Raw genomic sequence first — 25,351 nt, 5'->3', positions numbered from 1 at the left:
CTGAAAAAGAAAGAAAAAAAGCAATGGGGAATAAAGCCAGTGGCTTTTGTCTTTTGTTTTCCTAGTACTTAATAGCGAAGGAGAGCTTTGTCAATCCAATACTAGATGCTGGACAACTAATCGGGCAACCAGGCAGAGATTATGAAAGTGGTGGTAAGATGAACGTTTATTATTAAACTACATTTGGAAATTGATGCTCTCATTTTGAAGATGTTTCTCAGGGCAATTTGTAGATAGAAAATGGAGCAAACCAAAGATTGATCTTTGAGGAACACCAGATATAATATTGTGAGTATGTGAACAGTGACCATTGCAATGAATTGTGGCTACCATAGGGTAGTTAAAATCAAACCAGGCAAATCCAATTACACCTAGGCGGACAACAGTGGATAAACAATTGAGGATAATGTGGTCAACTGCGGCAAAGGCTACTAATGAGTTGAGAACAGGCTCACAAGCTTCATTTAAATATAGAAGTCAATAGTTTTGTGAAAAATGACAAAAACAAAATGACGATCTTGTTGACAACATGAACATGCAGCGGATATAGGGTGGGTTGGTAAAGATGGAAATTCGAAGCCAGGGCTGGGAGGAAAGCAAAATAAAACTGAAACAGAAAATGCCAGAAATCACAGCAGGTCAGGCAGCATCTGTGGAGAAGACAGAGTTAGTGTTTCTGGTGAAACAATATTGACCAAAGTGTCGGTATCTTAATCTCCAAAATGCTGCCTGACTTGCTGAATATTTCCAGCACTTTCTGTTTCCATTTCTTTTGAAGTGTGTCCTGGTAGTTTAGGAAAAGGAAGGGGAGTGGCAGAGCCCAATGATGAGATGTTTCATTCTTAGTGGCAAGAATCCTTGCAGACATATTGAAAATGAGTATGAAGGTGATGGGAATAAGTTTTAAAGATCATAATTGTCAATGGAGATAAACAGCACTGAGCTACCTCAATATTCCCAAGTGTAGAAACTTTATGTGATCCAATCAAATCTAGCAGTGACTGGTTTAACCAGTTGTCGTCATATCCATTTCAACTTAAGTATCCCAGACTTAATGAAATCAAGTCGTCACTTCTATTGTCATTTCAACCGTAACTGCTGGTACAGCACATAGTAAAAATAAGACAATGTTTTTTCAGGACCTTGGTGTTTCATGACACAGTACAAAATCTAGACTGAACTACATAAAAAAACAATACAGAAAAAAAACTTCACTAGACTACAGAACTACCCAGGACTGCATAAAGTGCAGGAATTACAATAAATAAATAAATAATAAACAATAAATAATAAACAAAACAATAGGGCAGTAAGTTGGTGTCAGTCCAGGCTCTGGGGGAAGCCTAGGGGAAGAAACTGTGATAGAAGAAACTGTTACACAGTCTGGTCGTGACAGCCTGAATGTTTCGGTGCCTTTTTCCAGATGGCAGGAGACAGAAAAGTTTGTATGAGGGGTGTGAGGGGTCCTTCATAATGCTGTTAGCTTTGCAGATGCAGCATGTAGTGTAAATGTCCGTAATGGCAGGAAGAGAGACCCCGATGATCTTCTCAGTTGACCTCACTATACACTGCAGGGTCTTTCGATCTGAGATGGTGCAATTTCCAAGCCAGGCAGTGAAGCAAAGATGAAGGCTTTTCCAAAATGGCCAAATGGGAAACAAACATATTAACATGACCACTGTATGAAAGATGATGGTGAGGGTATGTTCAATCTGTAACTATGTAAGAGGTGTGGTTCGTGGAAGGTCAAATGTTGACAGTTCAGATTCAAGAGAATTGGAGACAGATTTTTCCAGCAGCTGACACAGGAGGAAATAAAATCTGAGTAGCAAAAATTATTTCAGTTTGGAAACAGTTTACCAGCTTCGCTCAAAACAAATATTGCAAGTTAAAATGAGATATTGTTTTAGAGATTCAAGTTGTTTTAAGAGTCTGCCCAAAATTTGTTTACCTTAGATGTAACACTGCTGATATCAAACATTATTACATTTATCAAACAACACCTGAGTGCAATTTAAGCTGAATATTTAACCCAACCGAGGGTTTTCTAGTTACTGAGGTGCATTTACATTCTGCCTGAGGAAAAAATGTATGTTTGCAAGAGTATCACATGATATTCCAATACAAAGAGGCTAAGGAGAATGCAGTGTTAATTGTGGTATTACTGTTCAAGAAAATTTCTGTGACAATTTTACACAAATACAGGTAAGTCTAAGTCAAGAAGTCATAGGTGTAAATGTGGTTCAGAAGCAATCAGAATTTTTTTTTTCACCTACAGAGAGGTTGCAATCTGAAGTGCTTTTCCAGAAAAGCCAAATGGGAAACAAACATAATAAAATGACCACTGTACAAAAGATGATGGAAAGGTCATTCTTTGATAATGTATGTGCTTTGAATCTTTGAATTTAACAGGAGTCTTGATGGGCACCTGAATGACCAAGGCATAGAAGACTATAGATCCAATTGTTGAACAACGGGAGAGGTATAGAATAGGTACTTAATGATTAGTATTGTCATTTTGAGCTAAAGGACCTGCTTCTGTGCTATATGACAATGAATAAAGGTTTCAGCCAGGCTGAAAATCGAGAAATGACTTTTCATGATCTTGCAGGAGGAAAACAGAAATTAAACTGAAAAAACACATAGGTTAGAAAAGTTTTGGGCTGTACAGCAAACACATTTTATTACAAATAACTGGCAATAAGAATGAGGGCACAGGAGGGAAGAACAAAGTTAATTGCAGCTTAACTAGGTTCTCTAAACTGTTGAAAAAATATTACAATTATCTCTATAACTTGCATCTTTATAGCAGCCAGCCAAGTCATGCTTTTAAAAAATTAAGTGGGCCTGCTGTAAGTTACCGAGCAAGTTTTATATATTACAAACAAGAAAAAATATACAGATGCGGGAAATCCAAGCAATACACAGAAAATGCTGGAAGAACTCAGCAGGCCAGGTAATATCAATGGAAAAGAGTAAACAGCTGATGTTTCAGGCCGAGACCTTTCATCAGGAGTGGAGAGAGAAAAAAAAAGAGAAGTCAGAGTAAGAAGGTGGGAGGGAAGGGAGGAAGAAATACAAGGTGATAGGTGAAACAAGGAGGGGTGAAGTAGAGAGCTGGGAAGTGGAATGGTGAAAGAGATAAAGGGCTGGAGAAGGGGTAAGCTGATAGGAGAGGACAGAAGGCCATGGAAGAAAGGGCGAGGAGCACCAGAGGGAGGCACAGGGCAGGCAAGGAGACAAGGTGAGAGGGGGAATTGAGAATGGGGAATGGTGAAGGAGCAGGGGTGCATTAACGGAAGTTCAATAAATTGATGTTCATGCCATCAGGTTGGAATACAAGGTGCTGCTCCTCCAACCTGAGTGTGGCCTCATCGCGGCAGTAAAGGAGGCCATGGACTGACATATTGGAATGGGAATGGGAAGTAGAATTAAAATAGGTGGCCACTGGGAGAACACACTTTTTCTGATAGATGGGAGCATAGGTGCTTGGCCAAGCGGTCACCCAATATACATCACAGGCGGCCACACCGGGAGCACTGGATACAGTAGAGACCCCAAAAGACCCATAGGTGAAGCGTAGCCTCACCTGGAAGGGCTGCTTGGGGTCCTGAATGGTAGTGAGGGAGGAGGTGTAGCACTTGTTCCACTTGCAAGGATAAGTGCCTGGAAGGAGATCAGTGGGGAGGGACAAATGAACAAGGGAGTTGTGTAGGGAATGATCTTTCTGGAAAACATAAGGTGGGGGGGGGGGGGGGGAGGGAAAGACGTGCTTGGTCGTGGGACCTGTTAGAGAGATGGCAGAAGTCCTGAAGAATTGTGTGTTGAAAGTGGAGGCTGGTGGGGTGATAGTTGAGAACAAGAGGAACTCTAACCCTGGTGGGGTGGCAGGAGGATGGAGTGAGGGCAGATGTTTACAAAATGGTTCAGGGCAGCATTGATGGTGGAGGAAGGGAAGCCCCTTTCTTTGAAAAAGGAGGACATCTCCTTAGTCTAGAATGAAAAACCTGATCCTGAGAGCAGATGCGACAGAGATGGAGGAACTGAGAGAAGGAGATGGCATTTTTACAAGAAATAGTGTGGGAAGAGGTACAGTACAGGTAGCTGTGAGAGTCAGTGGGTTTATAAAAGACATCAGTGGTTAAGTTGTCTCCAGAGATAGAGAGATTGAGAAAGGGGAGGGAGGTGTCTGAAATGGACCCGGTAAATTTGAAGACAGGGTGGAAGCTGGAGGCAAAACCAGGTAAATTTGAGAGTTTGTACATTATCGCATTGTATGATTGTCATATTTAGGACAATTATTTGTTTATTTATATTTTATTTTCACCCCTAAATTATCATGCATTGCACTGTATTGCTGCCACTGTTAACAAATTTCATGACATGGCGGTGATATTAGGCTTGATTCTGAATTAAGATTGCTGCAAACATTAGAACCTGAAAACAAAATCCTGGATTATTCATTCATCATGCATGCGGACATACATTGATAGTTTTTAATTGACTTTCAACCAAGGAGTTGAACCAGAGTAATTCTGGCCATTCTTTAAGACTAGACAAACATTAGGAACTGCTGGAAAATATTTCACTTCTTACCTTTATTTCCAACACGTCCAGCGGAACAGTCTCACCTTTAACAATTGCCAGTGTGGCATTTAAAATGTGTCTGCAATGCACAGCAAAGGAGATGTGACAGTCCAAAAACAACTCATTTTCAACTGCAGCAAACACACTTATTTTCAGCATCACAGCAATGAGCATGAAACAGGACAGCCGAGCTCCCCTGATGGCCTATTTGGTTAATGCACCAGTAACATTAAGCAAAGCCATCCGGGTCAGAAATGGGTGTAATCTTAGCCAAGACCAAAGGTTTTAAAACGGGTGTAAGTGCCCAGGCATGAAAACAAATAAAGCCCTCAGATTTTGCTGTGTAAGATAAGCATTTCCTTAAAATAGGAATAAACCATAAGAAAATTAAACCATCCCCAGATCTGTCCAAAACTCATTAAGTAACCTGTCTATTTTGTACACAAAAATTGAACCCTTGTCAGTATTTGAAAGAGGGCTGGAGAGACACACAAATCAGCACCAAATGTAAGCCAGGATCTTCAAGAGAACGGAGGAAAATATATTTTCAAATCAAGACAATTGAAGCCTCAACCTGCCCTAGTAACCATTTCAGAACAGTGAGATACAGATGCAGAGAGTGTCAGAGGCATGTGCAACTCTGAATTCAGCAATATATGAACACTGACTGAAAATAAAGGGGTCTATTGCTTTCCTTTTCTCCCTGATTAAATGTGGACAGTCCTTTAACAGAACATTACAAATTATTAGCAATACAATCGGCAGAGAACATTAGGAATTCCATCATCGGTTATAAGGAGATATTGCTTACCAGAAACTAACATGGAAGGCAATTCTGCGCAATTATTTTATGATTGACAAACCTGCATTTAATATTCCAAAAGTAAGTCAAACTATCACAGCCAACCTAACTCCAATGGTTGTACCTCCTCATCAAATTTCAGTAATGAGGCATTACTTACCTGACCTGTTCTTTGCTGGTAGGATAAAGTGCTTGGCTCAAAGAATTCATTTTTCCCAATGGAATAAATCCTATGGGGATCTTACTAAAGGTAGCCTAAAATACAAATATATATATATATAAAAAAGTTATTTTGCACCTCATATTTCTTTTAGTCAGTACACTGGGGACAAAATGTTCTTCATGACCATAAGAAACTGGAAAGAACACTTTAAAAAAGATTCCTAATTTAAATACTTTGAAGATGAAAATGCTTCTATCCTTTAATAAAGTGTATGTTTTGTAAAGCAGGTACCTTCTATTACATTCATTTCTTCATAAATGGTACAATCCTTTTTTTCTTTACATTAAGAAACAGCTCATGGCTAGCAAGAGTAAGCCGATCTCAGCACTAAAACAAGTCGAAGACCTTATTTTTTCCCCCTACAATGATTTAAAAAAATCCTGCCACAGAGAACAGTGTTTGATGCATCTTTATCACAAAGCTCTAAAGCAGAAGTATATGCATGAGAATTTTGATTTCAATTTTATAAATTTACCTCAATAGAAATGATTAGCGTGAATCATAACTTCTGATGTGAATTGCTTACCTCATCCTCCCTGCGAAGAAGACCAGTTATTACCTAATGTAAGAAGAGAAGCGAAAACATGATCCATCATCAATGCTCCTAAATCATTTATTCATTCAGTAATTCCCAATTGAAAGCACAGTTAGTACCAGTTCATATAATAATCATAACATTTCAGTATTGATGTACCAAGAATATGCAATACTCTAAGGAATCATCCATTTTGTTTGCAAGTGTGCCTTGTGTGATCAGAACAAATTAAGGCTTTGCTTTATAAATGCAGATTTTGATGACAAATCAAAGGCTTAATAAAAGTAACTATCAACAATAGGAGGGTCCTCACTGGCTACAGCTTGCAGTTCCACTACAGCTTGCAGTGGGCAAGCAACCACTTCCTATCAAGAGCCACATTTATACAGACATAAACGCATTCCTGGGGTAAATTGAGCAGCAGATATCAGCACATCCACCACTGTTGGGGGGAATCTGCCTCACTTGAATGGGGATTTCTGATTCTGCAGTTGGGAGCAAAAAGGCAAGATTTATTTTTCAAGTATCTTATTATTTGTTGCTTTTAATAATTTATCAGTATTTTGATTTAACAACTTTAATAGTTTTTAAATAGTTTTCAAAGACATTCAAAATGCATTAAAATTAGCCAGGATTTGCCACACCCTTATTCTTATCTCCCCATTGTTGAGGCACTTCAGGTGAAGGGGGTTACAAATATATTTGCTTGTTACACTCAGGTGAAAGGCTCAGATCCACTGGTCCTTGGCATTTGGTCTAGGTAAGAGTGAGTGCTCAACAACTTAAATCCACTACAACTCCTTGAAATGATCCAAGATGGCGGCGTGACGCAGCTTGCAACAGCCACTCCGGAACTGATTATCTGCTATTTGTGAAGTGGGGTGCCATGCGCAATTATAATCGATTGAAAATGGACGTGGAAGCACGGAGAAACATCGGGAAATTCCAGGAAGCCCTTCTTCGTTGCTGCTGCTGCTGTGAGGTCCGGGACTCTGCTGGGAAGAACAGGCCCCCAGTCCTCGGGGTTGCATTGCCGATGGCCATTGGTGGGGCTGTCTTAATACGCTCGGCAGAGGATGGTGCTCGGAGAAGCTGTGCCGGAGGGGATGGTCGTCGGCTCGGAGGTTCGATGGACTCGGAGTCCTTTTGACGGACTCAGGTTGCTTTCGGTGTGTGATGCGTCTGCGAGGCTGGTTTTGACGGAGCTTCCATTGTGTGCTGCGTCTGCGAGGCTGAGTCGGGCGGCGCCTTGGAAGTCCATAGCGGGGGTATTCCCTTCTGCCGCCGGCGTGGGATGGCGAGTCTGTTGGGACCCTGGGGACTTGTGGAAACTGTGGTGATTTCTTTTGAACTTATAGTCCTTTAACATCTTGGACTATTTTTACTGTGCCCATAGTCTTTTTTTTTAATCAATTATGCTATTGTTTGCACTGTTGTAACTATATGCTGTAATTATGTGGTTTTGTGCAGGCCTTGTAGCTTTAGTTTTTGGTCTTGTTTGTCTGGTGGCTTTGGAGCTCCTTTCCGGGGAATGCGCTAGATGGTAGCGCGAGATTAATACGCAGCAGCCTCTCCGGACTCTGGATTGGGGATTGCCAAATGTTACGTGGATTTTCTGGTGTAGTCTGTTTTGTCATGTGTTTTTGTGATATCATTCTGGGGGAATGTTGTCTCATTTTTTAACTGCATTGCATTTGTGGTTTCTAAATGACAATAAACTGAATCTGAATCTTATCTATCCAAGCAGAGCGACAAGGGAGGAAGAAAAGGTAAACTACACAGCAAGTTATGGGACAAGGGTTAATTTATTACCCAAAGTTAAAGTGAATCAGCAGTGACATTTTTCCCTATTTCTATTCATTAAGAATTTAAAAATAGTACAATTAATATTTGTGCTATCTAAGCTGAACCATTTCTAGGGTTGAAATAAGTAAATCATCCAGGCTGGTTCTCCTCACATTTTTCTTTCCCAACCTACATGGTTACCTTATAAGGAAATGATTAGAGATTAAAATCAATCAGCATGCTTGACCAGAACATTTGCACAGAGAGGCATTTTCACAATACTCACACCAAATCCTTTAGTTTGCAATAGTTCAAATGCTTCTACTCACAAAACTATTCAACTGTACAAACTCTAGATTTGTTACTTTCTGCAATCTAGAAGGCCTGGTTTTGTACTGAATCTTTATTACTTGAATTATATCTTCAAATAATCTACATAGGAAGACAAGCAGGTATCCATGTTCAAGCAAGTATTCTAAAGTGGTAATAACACTTTATGGAGACGGAGAACTACCAGGCTGCATTGTCCAGCTTCCTAGTTATATCACCAAGGAGAAAAAATCTGAACTTCTGCACTAGGTTTTCTAGGACTACAAATGATCAATGAAAAATTATTAGATTGTTGGTCCATGTAACAGAGATTTTTGGGGTTTAGGACATATACATTTAGCAACTGACTCTGACTCCCAGTCTTCACATCTGAAAATGTATGGTGGATTTAATTTGGAGTGCAGCTCTAAACAATAGGCTCCTAAAAGCTGTGGATCCGATAGCAGACAATGCGAAATAAAATTCATTTGGATATCTGTGGCATAGTTGCGAATCAGGAGGTGTGAAGGCTGTATGCAGTTTCAAAGAAAGCATTGTCCATGCATAGTAAATAGGGAGTTCTCCTTTGATGTTTGGCACATAAAATATCGACACTGGGCCAGCGAGACCTTTTGACCGAAAGCCTCTCTAAATGATGCCTGCTGTACCTTGTTTTGTTGAATAAAGAAGCTGCTTTGTATCTACCAGTAATTTTCTCCGGTGACTTCACTCATGCAACAACAATGCGAATACTGTTCACTTGCAAAAAGACAATACTTTTCCTAATGCATCTCTGCACTTGCAATTCCTCCATTTGGTGGATGGCTACTGACAATTGCTAACCTGCAAACGACAAGTTAAGAATGACTCCTCTTATGGTTCTTTTTGAGCTCAAGGCAGCTTGTGCTCTGAAAAAAATTACAGAATCAAATTAGCAGCCCACTATTCTTACACAACAAACATTTAACTAATTGCTACTACCTTCTCATTAACTGGACCTGGTGATGAAATTATTTCCAGATAACTTGCAAATTCCCTTTTTGCTATCTATCTGCAGTACAGAGTATATTCAGTTTTACTGCTAATTGGAATTTCAGGTGCTCTGTGGAAATCTACTGTCTGTACCTCTTGTAAGGTGCCATCACCTCCAGCAACAACAATCATATCAGTGTCTTCCATCAGCTCCAGCAGCTTTTTTGCTTGGCCCTCATAATCAGTCTGTAATTGGAACAGAGACAAGATTACATTGTGTTGTTCATCATAACCTGCTTTTCTAACAAAACTATGACATTTAACATACACAAACATGCTGCTCATTTCATAATATTTAACCAAAATCCTGAAACATTATTAATGCCGAAGAATCCAAAAGGACAAAATCCAGACGCTCTAATGGTTATCAGTGTTACAACTTGTACTAATTAAATCTATAAAGTATAAAATATAACATAAGTTGTAATCACTCATATAGGAAGCACAGAGTAAAATTAAGGAAAAACAGACAGAAAGCAGAACTTTATAAAAAGTTGCTACGGTCTGTATCTTAAACAGATTAAAAAAAACTCTTCTTTAATTATGTATTTTCACTAGAAATCTCAGTGACAGCCCTGAAATATTATTCATATTATTAGCCTTCATATTATTAAAAAGCTAGTCTTTTTCATTGACTATTAGATATTGCAAAATTGTAATTTTTTGGGCCACGATTCTTATTGTACAGACTTATAATGTTACCAGTTCAGTGTTTTCCTACTATGAATGAAGGTCATTTATATTTCTGAACTGTTTGAAGTTGTTGCCAGCCTCCAGCAAGTATACTAACAGGTGCTGAATCCTCTTATCTTACTGTTAGCTATGTCATTTCAAAATGTCTCTGGGAGAAGAAATTTGGTATAATTCAAATCAGGTTTTGGCTTTAGCATTTAGTACTTCAGTGTCAGATTTATTCTATGGATAGAGATTATTTCAAAGAGATAGCTCTAATCATATAATTTCCATAAATACATTGCAAGGATGTTTCACCTTTGCCAATTTTTCTGATTTCCCACCTTATACTATTACTGCATTCATCCAGAGAAGTGGAGAATGGTAATCCATTACAATTCTTTTCTTTTTTCAATATTTTCATTAATTTCTACATAGAGGAATATAGAGTACAAGAAGATATACAAGTAAAAAAGATAAAATAATACCAAATACATTATATTTGAATCATATTTGCAATCTCATTACCCTATATTCATGTAAATTAAATTAAATTGCAATATTGAAATGTAATAATTTTATTATATAAAAAAAGAATCTAAGCCCGCTACCAACATTGAAGCTGTTTAGTAAAGAAAGAAAAAAGGGAAAAAAATCATTATCATATAGTGAAATATGATATTAGCCAACATCTGTACTTTAACAGCAAATCAAAGGTTTTGAAAATAGTTCAAAAATGGTCCCCACAATGTTTGAAAGTCTTGGCTCGATTCAGAAATTGAACAACAGATCTTCTCTAAATTTAAGCATGACATAACATCATGTCACCATTGAGCATAAGTAGGCGGAATGACATCCTTCCATTTAAGCAAGAGCTCCCTCTTAGCTATAAGAGAAATAAAAGCCAAAATGTGCACATCTGATATCTCAAAACTAATATCTTTTCCTGCAATAATACCGAATAAAGCAGTCAAAGGGTTAGGCTTAAAATTTACTTTGAAAAGTACAAAGATTGGAATACTTCCTTCTGATATTTTTCAAGACTCGGGCATGTTCAAAACATATGAATTAGTGAAGCTTCTCCATTATTACGTCTATCACAATAGGGAGATAAATCTGAATAAAAATGAGATAGCTTATCCTTGGTAGGAGGGAGTGACAGGCACATAACGATGAAGTGTTAACCAATTTAAAAATTTCATTCCAAGTTTCCTCAGAAATTGAAGTCTGTAAATCTTGTTCCCAGAGATTTTTAATTTTGTCTAAAGAAGCATTTATCACTCCCAGCAACATGCCATAAATAGTGGATATTGAACCATTAAGAAATTAGTTCTTTTTTCAAATTAGAAATTACATCTAATAAGTTCTTATCAGGACTTTAAGGAAATGTATATAATTGAGATCGCAGAAAGTCTCTAATTTGTAGGTATCGAGAAAAGTGGGTTTGTGGTAAGCGATATTTAGCTGACAATTGTTCAAATGAAAAGAGACTTCCTCCAACAAACAAATCCTGGAAGCATTTAATACACAATTGATCCCATTCTTTAAAACTAGATCGGTCATAGAAGATTTAAAAATAATTTCAGTTCTAACATCTCCCTCATGAATGGTATATTAATTAAGGAAAACATTTTCTTTCTCTTTACAGTGTAATAAAGGACTTATAAATGCTAATAACGTACGAGGGTATATCACTTATTTTTTTTAAACATCCTTACAGCTATTCAACCCTAATGATGCAAAACATTCAGAAGCACCAAAAACTATCCTTGACAGCAACTCTAGGGACAAGGTTTACCCATATTTTAAAAGATGTCTAAAATAATTCCAGAAATGAGACTCGTCCTAGTCCACACCATTATCTGGTTGCTTTGGACATGCTGCCATCCAGACCCTTGTTGGTTAGCTCAAGCACCATCTTATTCAGCAAGACTCCTTCTGGATTGGCAATGCCAGGGCACGATGAACTTGTGGAAGGCCTTGCTCAAGAAAATCCAGACCCCCTTTTCTTTGCCCCTCTTCCACAATTGCCAATTATTTCTATTCTTGACAACCTAAAAATCACCACACTGTGACAACCAAGTACTGATTTGCACACATCAACACTGATATCTGTGAGCATTGAATAGTCAGACTGGATCGTTTCCATATTTATGTAAAGAATGTGTTTCAGAAAAGGAACATATAGAAACAATCTCCAAGCCATTAGACTAGTTGGAAGCAACTCCTTTATATTACACCAGACTGTACATTTACAGAGCCATTTAAAATTCATATACGTTTGCATCCCAAACATAATCTATCCACAGCCAGCGAGGTTTCCAAAGCATCAGTTCAAATTGCCATCTTTCATAGCAGTAAACTTTAGAAAACATTTGAAGATAAGAATAACAAACAGCTGTTTTTTGATTAATTGCATTGTTTGACAGTAATGTTATTATTTTAATTTATTTGATTATATAATGTCATGAAACCCTGGCTGAAATAATTATGATATGAATCAGAGAGAAATGCCATACTATAAAATTTACGATGTATCTCACTAAACAGGTCACAATTGGTTATCATTTATTTCTAGGTTTCTTTCACTACCAGTAAAACTTCTTAAGCATGCCAATTTATTCTCTGAGTCCTCACCTTAACTACTGTTACATCAAGCCCAGCAAGGTGTAAAATTGGAGCTGCATTCTTTTCAAAGAGATTTCTTGCTTTTCTGTGAAATATGACGCAAATACTTGTAATCAAAGCAACATAATTATTAACTTTTCTTAAAAAAGTGCTTATTCACTAATAACCACATGGCTTTATTACCAATTATTAACACAAACATTTCTAAAACAAAACAGATCCAGGAGTTTCAAGAATCAACAACAGTTTTTCAAGTCTGCTTTCAACACCACTATTCCAGTAGTGGAGGAATGTTTGCATTGATCAAGAATGTTATACTGACTCAGAAATTATGAAAATAAGTTACTCTTTGCTTATTCAGAGTCTGCTAGTCTTTCTCTCCAATCCACCCTTCAGTGGGTTTGAAGCAAAAATGTAGTTTTAGTTTTTACTTCAGATTTTAAAAATACTATCTTGATCATTACTCAAATGTTCAAAGGTTGATTTTTAAAAAATCAAAGCATGCATCAATGTACAATTCTGAAATTCGTCTTCTCCAGATAACCACAAAACAAAGCAAGGATATGAAAATCGCTTGGAGGAAAACATCAAACCTAGCCCCAGTGGAAAAAAATGGCAACACAATCATCAATCCCCAAAACCCCTACTTTCACACTAAAGAGGAACATCGACTCCGAAAAACAAGCCCTACCCCGCACATAAAAAAACAAAAGAACATCAAACCCTCTAAACCCTCTCCCTTTGCACACCAAAACAGAAAAGGAATGGGTGATAAAAAATTTCTGATTAAGCCTGGAAGAAATCCACAGTCTAAAAATGTAATAGTCTGATTCATGAATACAAAACCACAACCATTCTACAGTATCCCCTTGCAACCTCAGAAGCAAAATACCCTTGATGTTGGAAATCCAGAATAAAAGCAGAGAATACTGGAAATAATAAGAAGGTCATGCAACACCCATGGAGAAGGAAATGGTATTAACATTTCAGAAGATCATCAATTTGTAACTTTTCTAGCATTTCCTGTTTTTAATCACAACAACATTTCATTGTTTCCGAAACACTTTGAAAAACCAAAGCTGTGCAACTCTTGTATGGTGCAGGGTAAAACTTTATTTCCAATTAAAAACAATTTAAAATATTGAAATCTTCAGGACTTAAGTGCACTTTAATAATTAGGCTGCGTCTATCCAGGCCTCTAACTCTGATTCTGTGATGTAATACATTTGGTGACAGAGGGATTATATTCTGCTATTATCACATTTGACTTTATAAAAGGTCAGATAATTCCAACACTCCAGCTGAAAAATTGATAAGTTATTCAGGTAGAGTTGGTAGAAAGAACTTTTATGTAAAAAAAAGTCTAAAGCATTTTACTGTTACGATAACGCAGATTAAAATTATAGCAACATAGCTATTAAAAATAATCTTATATGCCTACTAGATGATAAAATGCACTAGTAATGCCCTGTATCTCTATAAAATAATCAGGACTTTTGACACCCGTTAAACAATGGGAAGGACCAATTTCAATAAAATGTCTTACCCTTTGCAAGCAGCAGGATTGAGAAAGACAGTGGCTTTTTTCACCTTTGCAGTGACAGGCAGAAGCTGGTTTCCAAATACCTGAACAGGAAGACAGGCAGGTTGCTAAAGGAAATGCATAATCAACTGACACAAAACAAAAAAAAACACATCAAATCAATAAACTAGACAACTGTTTTTCACAACAATAATGTGGGATTCTGTCCAGTCGTCATCCATGGACTGTGGACGTGAGATTACAGCGCTCTACTGAAACTCTAAATAAATTGAACAAAAAGTATCAGCCTCACTCAAGAAAAGCTATATAATTAAGCTGAACTAAAATTTAGAAGTTATATGTTACAGATGTTATCAAGATTCAGGTTCTTAGTAATAAATTTGAAATAGTGAGAGAGACAGACATTGTTGCAAGGTGGGAGCTATTAGAAAAGAACAAGTCTCATCGGATGGAACGGTGGAATAATATGATGGAATTCACCCCACTGGTTTGAGAGGGAGAAAATAAAGTCAGATTTATCAGTATTGCAGTGGAGTAAAGGGAATTCCAGGGGCATGAAAGAGGCTAAAGTTGACAGCAAAGGGACACTAGGAGGATGACAGCAGATAAAGCAGCTGACAAAAGAAGTCAAAAACAGTATAAAAGGAAATAAGAGGACATATAATATAGCTAAAATCAATGGGAAGTTATAAGATTGGAAAGCTAGCCAATAAAATAAGAGGATATGAAAAGTATTTTTCATGTATATAAAGAGTAAAAGATAGGTGAGCTAGAAAATTAAACTGGAAAGATATCAATAGGGGACAAAGAAATTTTAATGTAAGTATTTTGCGTCAATCTTCACTGTGGTAGACACCAAGTGTGCCAGAAATTCAAGGTGCTGGAGGCAATAGTGAGTATATTTGCTATACTAAGGAGAAGGTAATTGGGTAACTAGCATGGACAGAAGATTGGCTGACTGGCAGGAGGGAAAGAGTAGGGATAAAAGGGGGTTTTCTAATTGACAGCTGGCATCTAGCGAAGTACCACAGGAGCCAGTGTTGGACCGCTTCTTTTCACATTATACGTCAATGATTGGTTTTGTGGCTAAGTTTGAGGACAGCACAAAGACAGGTGTAGAAGCAAGAGGTGTCGAGGAAGCAGAGAGTCTGCAGAAAGAATTCGATTGGGGGAATGGGCAACGTCAACTTGCAGGTTGAGTTGGTGACAAAGAAAGCAAATGCAAGGTTCACATTCATTTCAAGAGCACTAGAATATAAGAGCAAGGATGGCAAGCTGAGGCTTTATAAGGCATACTGGAGTAATGGGAGCAGTTCTGAGCCTCTTATCTCAGAAAAGATGTGCTAGCATTGGAGAGGGTCCGGAGGAGGCTCATGAGGAAGTTTTCAGGAATGAAAAGGTTAACATAGGAGGAGTGTTTGATGGCTCTGGGCCTGTACTCACTGGAATTTAGAAGAATGGAGGTGGGTCTCGTGAAACCTATTGAAAGGCTTAGACAGAGTGGATGAGGGCAGGACTTTTCATATAGTGGGAGAATCTAGGACTAGTGCGCACTATTTCAGAACAGAGGGACATCCATTTTGATCAGAGTTAAGGCGTTTCTTTAGCCAGAGAATCTGTGGAATTCACTGCCACACACAGCTGTGGAGGCCAAATCCTTCAGTATATTTAAAGCAGAGGTTGATAGGTGCTTGATTAATCAGGGTGTCAAAGGTTATGGGACACTGCAGAAGAATGGGATTGAAGGGATAATATATCAGCCATGATGGAATGGCAGAGCAGACTCGATGAGTCAAAGGGCTTAATTTTGCCCTTATGTCTTATGGTGGAATAGTAGACTGTGAACAGTTATTTAAGATTACAAAGGGACTTTGATGAACTGGTCCAGCGGACCAAGGAATGGCAGCTGGTGATTAATTCAGTTAAAAGTGAGATGTTGCTTTTTGGTAAGACAAAAATCAGTGCAGGTCCTGCACAGTATATGGTAGGGCTCTGGGAAGAGTTGCAGAACGGAGACTCAAGGGATATACTTTGGGTAAGGTGGTGACACAGGCAGACAGGGTGGTGCAGAAAGTGTTTGGCATAATTACCTTCATTGGTTAGGATACTGAGTACAAGAGCTCCAAGGTCATGTTACAGTTTACAAAGTATTGGGAAGATTACATATGGAGTAACAGATACAAATCTGGTTGGAAGAATGACATCAAACTGGAAAAGGACCAAATATGTTTTGCGGGATGTTACCTGGACTGAAGAGTTTGTGTTGTAAGAAGCTGGATAGTCAAAACCTTTTTTACCCTGGAGTGCAAGAGGGCGAGGGATGACAAGGTAGAGGTTTATAAAATCATGAGGGGCATAAATAAGGTGAATAGTCATAGTCTTTTCCCCATGATAATGGATTCCAAAAGTTGAAAGCATAGGTTTAAAGTGAGAGGGGAAAGATTTAAAAAGGAGCGAATATTTCCTACATTGAAGGTACAGGGTATGTGGAACATGCTGCCAGAGGAAATGGTAGAGGTGGGTACAATTACAACATTTAATTGACATTTGGACAAGTACATGGAGAGGAAAGGTTTAGAGCAGGGAGTCCCAACTTTTTTTATGCAACAACACCTACCATTAACTGAGGGGTCCGTGGAATCCACTGGTTTAGAGGGTTACAGCCAAACACAGGCACATGGGAGTAGCTCAGATGGGTATGTTGGTTGGCATGAATGAATTGGGCTGAAGGGTCTGCGTCTATGCTGTATGGCTTAATGACACTTGCACATGGTAGACTGATTTACTGCCATATCTGACCACTAATGCTGTAAACCAGCATACAACAGATTTTCAAATATTCAGCCCTCGAGTGATACAATGAGACATTCATGTTTATGCAAATGTCAACAAGCAAAGGAAAATCTCGAGACTGGGTGAAGAGTCATGACTAAACACAAGACAATATCTTGAAAAATACTTCAAAATTTTGCAGATCTTAAATAAAAGGTTTACTTTTATTTAACTTTCGAAGCTTTACGTTTCCAACTGCAGGATTGATTGTTGATATAAGTTTCAGTTCAGCTGAATGTCACACAAGCAAATTCCAGTAGTTGAAAAAAACACATGATACTTTCAGAGAAAAAAGATCAAAAGTTCAACAATCACCATATGGTTGCACACAGGATTACAGTGATATTGTAGGGGTCCATCAATACCAGATTAATCCAATGCATAAATCAGGGGTCGGCTACTTTTTTGCCTTTGTGGGCCAGATTGCGTATTAATGAGCGGACGGTGGGCAAGATAAATGCCATAAATAACTTGAAATATGGGAATTATCCATTTAAATACATCTAGTTATGCTTTGCCTCAAATTAATGAATAACGCATGCTAGAAAATCATTTGTGCTTAACCAAGGATGCCAATTAGTAACCAAAGAACTCAGTTTAGTTGCAATTTATTTCAATCAAGGCACCTTTTGAATCTATTAAAAGGACACAAAAAATCTTTAAACGTAAAACCTATGAACATGATGCATTGAATGGTGGTCAATTAAGTATAATAAAAAAGAAAATTTTAATGCAACAGTTGATAAATCAATGTGAAACCTGATGCTGTTTGTTGCTTGAAAGCTTCTCAATATTGGGTGTCAGACTTGTTGAAGCCAAGAGCAAGACATTATCCAGATGGGCATCAGTCAATCTTGTTCTCAAATGGTTCTCGGTGCTTCATTTGAAAATAATTGCTTACACAGATAACTGCTGCCAAATAATGGCGCCATCTTTTTTGCATGGTCCACATTCTTTGACAAACTCTCCATCTGTAAAAGGCTTCATTTTTTCTGCAATACATTTTGAGACTTCGTAGCTGGCATCGGTATTTCCTTCATTTTCACTGCTTTTCTTGGCAAAAAATTAGGTTCCGTCTCCAAAACTAGCCTTCATTCATTCAACTTCATCTTTCCTTGCACGCCCAGTAAGCTTGTTAAAATTTCCACTATGGCAGGTCTCGTAATATCGCCTGGTATTTGCCACCTTCTTCACAGCACCACTTTCTAGGCAAATGAGACAAACTGGTTTCCCAACTTGCTCGATGAAGAAGTAATCTAGTGCCCAAGTGTCTTGGAAATTTCGGCACTCAGTGTCTACCTTCCCGTGTTTTGCATTCATTGCCATTGGAATTTTTTTTCAATTTTATTTCAAAACACGAGTTATTCAACAAGGTTCGTAGCACACATAACTATCTGGATATTCAGCGAGTATTTCTTGTAAAAACAGTGATGATGTTTCTGTTTACAAATCTGAACAATCCGATCTGAAGACCTGCGCATGCATGGACAGTTTCTAATACAGATTAATAAGGTAGTCTACCTTCCCGTTATTCATATATACCTGTGTTTGGTTTGGAACAAAACGGAACCTGAGGCCAGTGTAGCAAGACGCCATGCATGTCCATCAGTGTGGTCGCGTGAAACTCAGAATAAGGAAAAATCACTCACAGTTCGGATAAGCATAGTGTCCCAATATTTGTTCGCGGGCCAGATCTGGCCTGTGGACCATAGGTTGCCTACCCCTGGCATAAATGTTCATAGAAATACAGAAAAAAGTACTGAACTATCTCTGGTGATTCCATACTTGTGGGTCTGACATATCACTGACAGAAGAATCTTAGTAGTCTACCAACAGCTAAAAATAGCAGCTCTCATTCTTCAGAAGACAGAGATAGTTCAGTTAAAGTGGCACAACAAAGCAAAATTCAATGAAATAGAGTAGACCAGGATACGATGGTAACAACTGTCTCCATGATGTGCTCTTTTGATGTTTAGGTAAGTGTTCCCTCACCTGTACATTTCAACTTTTAATATCATTCAACAGACATCTGAACTAATAGGTCATATTTTAATTTCAAAATGAATAACTATGGTGAATATAGACACACCAAACTACAAAGCAATAGATTTCTGATCCACCTCAATATCACTCAGGGTTTATGATTGGTAGCCTCAGTCATATTCTGAATTGAAAAGGGTAATTAATCTGTTAAATGCCCAAGCTCAGAACAACTGCTGGTGTTAAGCCATGAGAATCCCGCATTACATAAACTGGACACTGTAAGATCATCCCTTGCATTATTCCTATCATCCAAAAATAAATAGAAGGTCAAAAATGTAAATGAACAAGAAATTATTAAGTAAATTTTACCAATTCATGATAGAGAACAATGCAGTGCATACGACTCAAAATTGATAGGAAAACTACATTTTTCCTACAATTACTTGGTATTGGTTCAAAACTAATCTTTTCTCTGAGTATGATTTTGCTACCAGCTCAGGTAGACTGTTGGCAGACAGTTCCTTACTTTTTGATTGAACAAGAAAACAAAGTCTTAACCTATGATTATCTCTATATTCTGTGGATCGTTCAGCTGGACTACTGCAAAACAAGTTACCACGATGTGGTTTGAGTGGGTCCCTGGCAGCCAGTCTGCTGCTGCACCTGCCAGAATGCAGTCATTCTAACATGCTGCACATGAATGTCTGTTGGAAGCATTGAAAAGCCACAAGGTAATTCCAGCACCCAAATGGATTAGTGGTGAGCATACTTAATGTATAAACAAAACTTTAGGAGCGCCCTTATGATACTAAATCCAGACATAATCAAAACAGAAGAGAAACCACTTACCCAGAAGCATATTAGATGTGTTATGCCCTTACATCCCAAGAAATTGAAATACTCTAAAAGTGTTTCATCCAAGATGGGGGCAGGGCAACTGGCTTATAAGCATTCTTTTATTGCACTGTCGAGGATTTAGAGAAACAGCACAGATCAGGCTGTGATAATTAAATAACATTAATACACCCTATCCCCATTATACGCGAGGGATATGTTCCTCACAGTTGACGCATAGTATGGAAACGCATTGTGTTACTTAAATGGAGAAAATAGGGATGTGGTATGGAGGGCTTCCTAAATAGGTTTTATCTGTAATTTATTCACATTTTCATACCAATACAACACAAAAGCAGAACCACAAGGCAACATTCATATTATATTTCATCAATTTAAGGTAATATTCAACACAATAAATCATAGAAAGTTAACATACTAGGGTGTACACTGTCACTTAGGCTCCGGGAGATGAGTGGCTGTGCAGTCGTGTTGGGCAGCTTTACATGGATGAGGTGGATGGTTGTGGGTTGTCGGGATCATCAAGGACAGCAAGGGGTGAAGGAAAACTCACAGAACTCCCTGGCAAGTTAGTGGAACTTTCAGAACTGTCAGTAGCAGGAGATGCGACAAATGTGGAGTGCTCAGGTGGAGGTGGAGTTGGTGTGGATGACACCGGTTTGAAGAAAGTGGCGAGGGTTGTTTGCTTGGCAGCATTTTGTTTTTCAGCATACATTTGTTTGTAGGAAAGAAGGATTGACTGCAGGAACGACTGAAAAGCTGACTCTAAACTTGGGTCCTTGTCCATCGCCATTTGTGTCAAGTGTTCCCCAGCCTTAAAAAATCCTGCCAGTTGCTTCACTGTAAAATCCTTCACCTGTAACTTGACACTTTCTTCTTCATTGTGGTTATCACCTTCAGTCTGAGTTAAATGCAGACGGTCATCCACACTTATTAACTCAGCTATCATAGCCCGCAACTGCACAGGGTAGTGTCCAGCAGCTTTGTGGTCAGTACTAGCCTGTTCACCACGCACAGCTAAGTTGTGAAGCCTCTGATGATTAACAAACTTAGTAAACCATCTCCTACCTGCATTAAAGCTAATAATATCACTTGACACTTCCTCACTAGCCTCTGAACAAAGGCAACCATAAATTTCCAAAGCTTTCGCATGAAGATGATTGGCACTGAATGTTGCTTTTTTCTTTGTTTCATGCTCAAAGCACAAACTCAATATTTTCTCCATTTTTGTCATAATTAGGTGACGCACTTTGGTAACAATCTTTGAAGACACTTGAGATAAATCAATCACTACACTTTTTATTTTCTCAGCATTTTTCTTTGTTCCTGATCATGGATTCACCCAGGCTGAAGTAGCGTCTCAGAGCTGTGTTACCTTCACCTGACGCAGCCCTGTTTATAACTTCCAACATTTTTCAAGCATTAAAGCGGTTCTCTGCTGCTTGACTGATGGCCCTGGACTTGACACAGGACGCTTAGGAGGCATGGTTAAATATTTCAAGCACAAAATCACTGCACCGTAGGTAATGACAACAAAAGGTTAAGAGCGCAAGATCGCACATCCACACGCTGCCACTACCAATGCGACTCTGGTGGAAGTGAGACTGTGAGGCTTGTTTTGGTGGGAAAGCAGTGCGTCTCATCCTACACAATACTGGTCGGTCAACAGCCCCGCAGACTCCACCACACATACACGCATAACTGTGAGTTTTGGATGCATTTAAGGAGAAGTTGGTAGAAACAGGCTCGATGCACAACTGTGAAAACGCATTGTCAGAAGACACACATAACGGGGGTACGGTGTATAAATACTATTTATCTGTAACGATGCTGGAGTTTAACTCATCTCGAAAAGTGATATATAACCATAATTTCCAGTCGGAGGAAAAACTGATTCATTAACAGAGAGGTGCAAGGCAAATGGAATTTGAATTGAGAATGAAGTTACTGAAAATAATCAGAGAAATTTCAAAACTAGCTTTATGTTACTCCCATTTACATTTTGTGAATATTTTTAAACACCATCCCTATACTTTTCTTTACATAGAACACAACAAACTCCCTACTGAATAGCATGCAAGTAACTCTTGAAAAGATAGAGTTAAGTGTAAATAATAGCCACATAGTGTCTTCTTCCAAATACATAACCAAGCAACACAATTGCTATATATTCCTTGTGGAGTTACAGTTTAGGGAACACATCTGATTAGGTTATCCAACATGCCTCTGCTACAAAATTAAAGCAGATCTTGCCTTGCCGACTGGTTGCCCAGGGAAATCACATGATTTCCACTGTAATGACTGGAGATGAAAATTTGCTCGATTAGTGCAATAAAATGTGGTTTGATTAGAGAGGTTAACAAGCCAGGAAGAAAATGCGTAATTTGAGTTTGCCATACCTGTGCTTCTTGACATGCCGTCCTACGCAAGAGGTCGTCTCTGAATTAAACATAAAAAGACCTATTAGGGCACTGTAATAACCTTCAGACCAATTTGTGCTGAAAATACTTATTAATCAAGCAACTACAAATCTTTAGGAGAAAGTATTTTACTCTTATTTTTCTGTTTAACATTTTACCTGTAAATTAACCTTCAAATGTTTTAATTAATTTTCTTGTATGAACTTTGTCAGCTTCTGCAAAACTACACCTGCTCCCTTGAGAAGACGACGTCATAAATCAATGGAACGTTTTACTGTTGTCCAGGTTCACCACTCCTAGAAATCAACTACAATCATCATTCCTGTGGCGACATCATTACTATGTCTCCACGTATAACTTGATTATGGAAGTACAAAACTAAATTACTTTAAGATTTGGGCCTAGCCTGTTCCTGCTGACACATCACACAAATCCGCCTGTTGGCTCCCCATCCCTGTGAGTGTGGATGCTGACAGGTGCACTGGAATTGACAAGTCCGGAGTTTATCAGAAGCAAAACAAGCTGAGATTGAACTGTTTGGTAACATCACCGAGAATGAAAATAGGCAGCCTTTGTGGGTATATGTCCAAAGCTCATCTCAGGTCAAATATGACAAGGGAGCTGCAAACAGGCTGAAGTCACCTCAAAACAACTCACATAATAACAGGACATTGAGAGATTTAATTAATGAGCAAAATTGTTACTTATGAGCTCAGTGTGGGAAGTTTGACCAAATCAATCTCATAACAGAACACTGCAGCACAGGAACAGGCCCTTCAGCCTGCACTGTCTGTGCTGACCGTGATGCCATCTGCCCACATGTGGTCTCAGTCATCCTATTCCCTGCTGTTCATGCGCCTCTTATTCATTGTTATTGTTATTGCACCTGCAGCACACTCCAGGTACCCACCATTTGTAAAGAAAACCTGCATCACATACCTTCCTTAAATTTACCCCCCTCCCTACCTTAAATCTATGCATATAATATTTGACATTTCCACCCAGGGAGAAAGATTCTGACTATTTATCATTTTCTATACATCTATTAAACCGCCCCTCAACCTCCAATACTCCAGCAAACAATCCAATATTGTCTCCTTTTTAGCACATATTTTCTAATCCAGGCAGCATCCTGGTGAAACTGCTCTGCATCCTCTCCAAAGCCTCCACACATGCTTTTGGTAATGCAGCGATGAGAACTGCATACAGTACTCCAGATGTGGCCTAACCAAAGTTAAATACAACTGCGACACGATTTCCTTACTTTTGTAACAAGCATTACTGATGAAAGCAAGTATAGCATACACCTTCTTTACTAACCCATCGAGTTCTGTTGCCACTTACAGGAAGCCATGAACTAGCACCCCAGGACCACTCTGTGCATCGATGCTCCTCAGGATCCTTCCATTGAATGTATTCTTTCCTTTTGCATTATACGTACCAAAGTGCATTTGCCTGGAATAAACTCCGTCTGCCATTTCTTGGCCCACATTTCCAGCTGGCCTGTATCCTGCCAAATTATTTAACAATCTCCTTCACTCTTTTCAACTCTCCCTAATTTTGTGTCATCTGCCAACTTATTAAACAGTTCACTTGCCTTTATGCCCAAGTTATTTACTTATCACAAACCGAGGTCCCAAAACTGGTCCTTGCAGAACGGCACTGGTCACAGACCAGTCAGAATAACATCCCTCCAGCACTACCCTCTGCCTTTTATGACTATGCCAATTTTGAGTCTCTTCTATCAATTCTTCCTTTCTCAATCTTTTTTATTAAGTTTCGAGTAGATAATGATAAAATTTGAGAATTTTAGGTTCCAGAAAGAAAACTTAAAACATCAGGAACCATGTTAGAAGCTCAAGGCCAATGGAAGGGTAAAGGAGTGCATTTGTAATATTGGAATGACAATGCAAGGTTAGCAAATGGGAAATATGGTAACATAGTAGATAGCGATGAGAATACTGTGCACTTCAGGGTACTATGCACCAGATTAGCAAAATGATTAGAGGCAATACTGAAGGATTTTAAAATAATGAAATGTGAAGTAACACACTTTTGGATGATGAATAGAAATGTGTTAGGTATATTGCTCCTAATACTTCTCAGAACTGAAAAGATCCCGATGTCAAATATACAAACATCTTTAAAAGTGTCTGGTAACATCAATATAGTAGATTTGAAAAAAATATTTAGGCCTAAACTATTTAAAAAATAATTAGATAACAGAAACATCTTACTGAAGGATCTTTTATTTTATTCTATTCTAGTCTGCAGTATTTTGCGTTTGTAAAGAGATTTTGCTATAGATGTTCACAACATTCTAAAAATTAATGCATTGGTTCAAAAGGCAACCAAAATAGCTAACAGAAGTGTTCCTTAAGTCAGTGGGATTTGAGTAAGCGACACTTCAGTACTGCAGAGCCTCAGTTAGACTCTATGTGAATATTGCGGCGGCCCTACAGTATAGTCGTTAGTGTAACACAATTATAGTGCCAGTGACTGGGTTTAATCCCCACTGCTGTCTGTAAGGAGTTTGCACGTTCTCTCTGTGACCATGTAGGCTTCCTCCAGGTACCCCGGTTTCCTCACACATCCGAAGGCCAGACTGGTTAGTAGGTTAATTGGTCACGTGGATGTAATTGGGCAAAGTGGGTTTGTTGAGCTTGAAGGGACCTGTTATCGCACTGAATCTCTTTTAAAAGCAAGTGTACTTTAGGAACAACTCACACGAAATGTTCACTTTTCCAAGAGGAAATTTAATGTTAATTCACTGGAACACAAACAAGGCCTCAAAGTGTTAAAATAGAAGAACAGCTTAAGTAATCTTTAGTACTTTTGTATTTTGTTCTATCTCAAAAATGGAGGCGCAATTTAACATTATTTAAGATTTTAAAAAATCTACAGAATAACTGCAAAATGACTGCTTCCTCAGATAATGAGTGGAGTTGTGAAGACAGTACAATTTCAAAATTACACCCAGATTTTTAATAATGAGATTAGGAAGCTCTTTTACACCAACATTCCTGATTCATTACTCACAAGTAGAGGGAAAAATCTGCTTGTCTGTGCCCAATTTTGCCTGCACATCATACAATCTGGTGAACTTGTAACTGTCCTCTGTATACCGGACCTCAGGATGACCACA

The 25,351-nt window shown here is 38.5% G+C and overlaps 1 protein-coding gene across 4 annotated transcripts in view; it reads right to left on the bottom strand.

Annotated features, from left to right (window-relative positions):
• agk (acylglycerol kinase) overlaps nt 1–25,351 on the bottom strand; it is a 53,574-nt gene that overhangs the window by 19,382 nt on the left and 8,841 nt on the right. For 2 of the 4 annotated variants that reach the window (XM_059978111.1, XM_059978112.1), the window contains exons 2-8: nt 22,186–22,225; nt 14,120–14,199; nt 12,583–12,658; nt 9,367–9,459; nt 6,139–6,171; nt 5,550–5,644; nt 4,597–4,666 (exon numbers count right to left, since the gene is read on the bottom strand). In XM_059978111.1, coding sequence (XP_059834094.1) covers nt 4,597–4,666; nt 5,550–5,644; nt 6,139–6,171; nt 9,367–9,459; nt 12,583–12,658; nt 14,120–14,199; nt 22,186–22,225 — 487 coding nt within the window. The remainder of the gene's footprint in view (nt 1–4,596; nt 4,667–5,549; nt 5,645–6,138; nt 6,172–9,366; nt 9,460–12,582; nt 12,659–14,119; nt 14,200–22,185; nt 22,226–25,351) is intronic. The other 2 variants (XM_059978114.1, XM_059978113.1) reach the window with 1 other exon arrangement.

Source organism: Hypanus sabinus, chromosome 8 (assembly GCF_030144855.1).
Source record: "Hypanus sabinus isolate sHypSab1 chromosome 8, sHypSab1.hap1, whole genome shotgun sequence".
Taxonomy (NCBI): domain Eukaryota; kingdom Metazoa; phylum Chordata; class Chondrichthyes; order Myliobatiformes; family Dasyatidae; genus Hypanus; species Hypanus sabinus.
This window is presented reverse-complemented; position numbering and strand designations above follow the sequence as displayed.